This window comes from Condylura cristata, unplaced genomic scaffold (assembly GCF_000260355.1).
Source record: "Condylura cristata isolate star-nosed mole 26May11 unplaced genomic scaffold, ConCri1.0 scaffold00022, whole genome shotgun sequence".
Taxonomy (NCBI): domain Eukaryota; kingdom Metazoa; phylum Chordata; class Mammalia; order Eulipotyphla; family Talpidae; genus Condylura; species Condylura cristata.
The window spans coordinates 36,884,257-36,887,218 of NW_004567123.1; the positions used below are offsets into that span (position 1 = coordinate 36,884,257).

The window sequence follows — 2,962 nt, forward strand, 5'->3', positions numbered from 1 at the left end:
GAGCGGCGGCGCTTGGGCTGGGGCTCTCCTGGTGCCGCTCACTCCTTCGGGCGGGAGGGGCGTCCCGGCTGGTGGGCGAGGTCTCGGGCGTCTGGGGAGACGGGGTGCAGCGCGGCTGCAGTACCCGAGCTTGGGGTCACGTGTGCACCTGCGCGACACACTCGACCCTGCCGTGGCCCCGCCAGCCACCCCCTCGCCTCAGGCCCTGCTGGTGCTCCCCAGGGCACTGCTCCCCAGCCAGGGCCCCGAGTGGCCCCCCCACCCCGCGTGTGCCCCTCCCGGTGAGCTGCTCCCGGCTGGCAGCCTCCTGACCATCCGGAGACAGCCCGAGGTGCAGGCCATGCCCTGCTGTCCGTCCCGAGGGCTGAGGCTGCTGGGTGGCCCCGCTGGCCTGGGCTACAGTGCTGACTTGCTGCTGACCGCGGCCCCAGCAGGAAGAAGCTCTTTGTGGTCTACGGCAAGTGGACAGAATGCCTGTGGGGCATCGACGCGGCCGCCTACGAGTCCTTCCACAGGCAGGAGCGGCGGGGCGAGCTCCCGAAGAGGGCGAAGCAGGTGGGGGCCCCGCGCTCCTGGGGGGTGCCTGCTGAGGCCAGCTGCCTTCTTGGGGTGGCCAGAGAGCCCCCAGAGAGACCGCGGTGCCGAGCGCAGACGGCAGGCCTGCCCGTGGGCCGGACAGACCGGGCCTGGGCCCCGGCAGCACCTGTCTGAGCGCCCTGTGCTGCAGGACGGCGGCTCCCGGGAGGCGCAGGGCGCAGTGACGGACGCCCCGCCCGAGGCGCAGGACACCGTGCAGGTCATCCCGGGCAGCAAGCTCCTCTGGAGGGTCAATACCCGGCCCCCCAACTCCGCCCAGGTCTGTGCCCCTGCCCCTCACCCGCCCTCCACGGTGGCCGTCCCAGCCCCGCCCCCTCTGTCAGGGCCCTGCCTGAGCCCCGCCGCTGCGCGGGCCGAGACGCAGCCTGCGTCGGGCACGTGGGGCCCAGCCGTGGCGGGCGGGGCTCCCAGGTGGCACCGCAGCCTCTGGCCTGCACGTCTGCTGGCGCGTGGGCCGTGGTGCTGGGGCCAGCGGGGGCCAGCGGGGGCCAGCAGGGCAGAGGGAAGCTGTCCTGCTACGCTGGAGTCTCCTGCACCTGTCCGGTGGACAGGTCCCGGGGGCCTGGGACGGAGGCCCTGGCCAGAGGGGCGGGTGGGCACTCTGCCCCGGGGGCTGTGACAGAGGCCGCCGTGGGCCGGGGTGCCGTGGCTGAGGCCACCCTTGCGGACCTGCCTGCCTGTCCCCAGATGTACAACTTCACCAGTTTCGCCGTCAGCCTCAACGAGCTGGAGACCAGCATGGAGAAGACCCTGGCCCCCACAGACTGCCGCCTGCGCCCCGACATCCGGGGCATGGAGAACGGCGACATGGGTAGGGACCTGTGGTTCTGTGGGGCAGAGCGGCCCTGGGGCACCCGTGGCCGGCTGCCGCCTGCCCCCTGCTTCCCCGGGACGGTCCATGCCCGGCGGTGGCCGGCCCTGGCTCGGGTCCCGCCGCAGGGCGCTGGGCAGGCTGGGGCCTCTGGCCCGAGGTCAGGTGGACGCACCAGCCCCAGAGGGGCCACTGTAGGTGTCCACCCACGCTCTGCGGTGCTCACCCTGGCTGGCTGGCCATGCATCAGCAGCCCTGACCGGTGCGCCCGCCCCCAGACCTGGCCAGCCAGGAGAAGGAGCGGCTGGAGGAGAAGCAGCGGGAGGCCCGGAGGGAGCGAGCCAAAGAGGACGCCGAGTGGCAGACCAGGTAGCTGGCGTGCGCCCCCAGTGGGGTGCCAGGCTCGCCGTGTGTCCGCCCGCCCCGCCCCCCACCCTGGCCCGTCAGCTGGGCCTTTGCCTGGAGGCCGCGGCCCGAGAGCCGTGGGGTCCCGCTCGGGGCCAGGGCTCGTGCTCCCGACGTGTCGGGTCTGGACGAGACGCCCTGAGCGTCGCGCACGGTTTAAGTGGGGGTCTCTGCTGCCGGGGCCCTGGGGCGGGTGGGGCCCCAGCGGCCTGCAGGGCCGGCCGAGGCCCATCGGTACGCTGTTCTCGGACGTCGACAGCTGAGTTAGTTTTGTCCCGAGAAAGAGCAGCCTGTCCTTGCTGTGGGTTTTCCAGTAGCAGACTTTAAACACACACTGGAGGCAGTGACGGGGGGCGTGGGAGGTGGCCCCTGCCCGGGGAGCCGGAGGTCCCGCCTGGTCTCCACGCAGCCCCCAGTGTCCGGCTGCGCACGGGGTCCGGAGAGGGGCATGGCCACGCGGGCGGCCGTGGGCGCTGGAGGCCGCAGGCGGTGGCGCGACCCCTCTGTTCACAGGTGGTTCCGCCCGGGCAGCAACCCCTACACCGGGGCCCCCGACTGGCTGTACGCCGGGGGCTACTTTGAGCGGGACTTCTCGGGGTGCCCCGACATCTACTGAGCCCCAGCGGCCCGGAGCCCGGACGCCCACGGACACCACGCCGGGGCACCCTGAGGGCCGCCGTCCCGCCGGGGCCTCGCCGGGACCATCCTGCGGCCGGACGCCACCACCGCTGCAGCCTCCTTGCAAACCGCGGTTCTCCGCTGTGGTCGGACGGGAAACGCTCTGCCGGCCGCTTGGCCGCGGCACGACGCCCCGGGCACGGCCTGCGGAGGAAGCACCGGCCGCGGGACCCGCAGGCTTGCGGGCTTTCACCTCAATGGCGATGGCGGAACACAGGGATCTTGAAATAACCCTGCAAGCAGCTTTGAGGGCAGGGGCCCCTTTCTCCACTGCGGGATCAGGAGATTTCCAGAGCTCCCGAGAGCAATGAAAAGCCGTCAGGCTCAGTACTGTACAGGTCACTCTGAAGATATTTAAGTTAGAACTACTTGCATAGTATTTTGCTGAAGAGCGAGAGAGACGCTGCCCGTCCGCGCCGGCCCGGTTCGCCTCCCCCGGGGCCGGAACACTGCGCCGCCTGCGCCCCCTGG

The 2,962-nt window shown here is 72.1% G+C and overlaps 1 protein-coding gene across 1 annotated transcript in view; it reads left to right on the forward strand.

The window, feature by feature from the left end:
* Nucleotides 1–2,956, forward strand: part of OSBPL2 (oxysterol binding protein-like 2) — a 7,451-nt gene extending 4,495 nt beyond the window's left edge. The window contains exons 7-11 of the mRNA XM_012728155.1: nt 432–555; nt 728–856; nt 1,285–1,408; nt 1,687–1,777; nt 2,327–2,956. Of these exons, the coding sequence (XP_012583609.1) occupies nt 432–555; nt 728–856; nt 1,285–1,408; nt 1,687–1,777; nt 2,327–2,429 (571 nt within the window). The 3' untranslated portion in view covers nt 2,430–2,956. The remainder of the gene's footprint in view (nt 1–431; nt 556–727; nt 857–1,284; nt 1,409–1,686; nt 1,778–2,326) is intronic.
* Nucleotides 2,957–2,962: the final 6 nt, after the last annotated feature.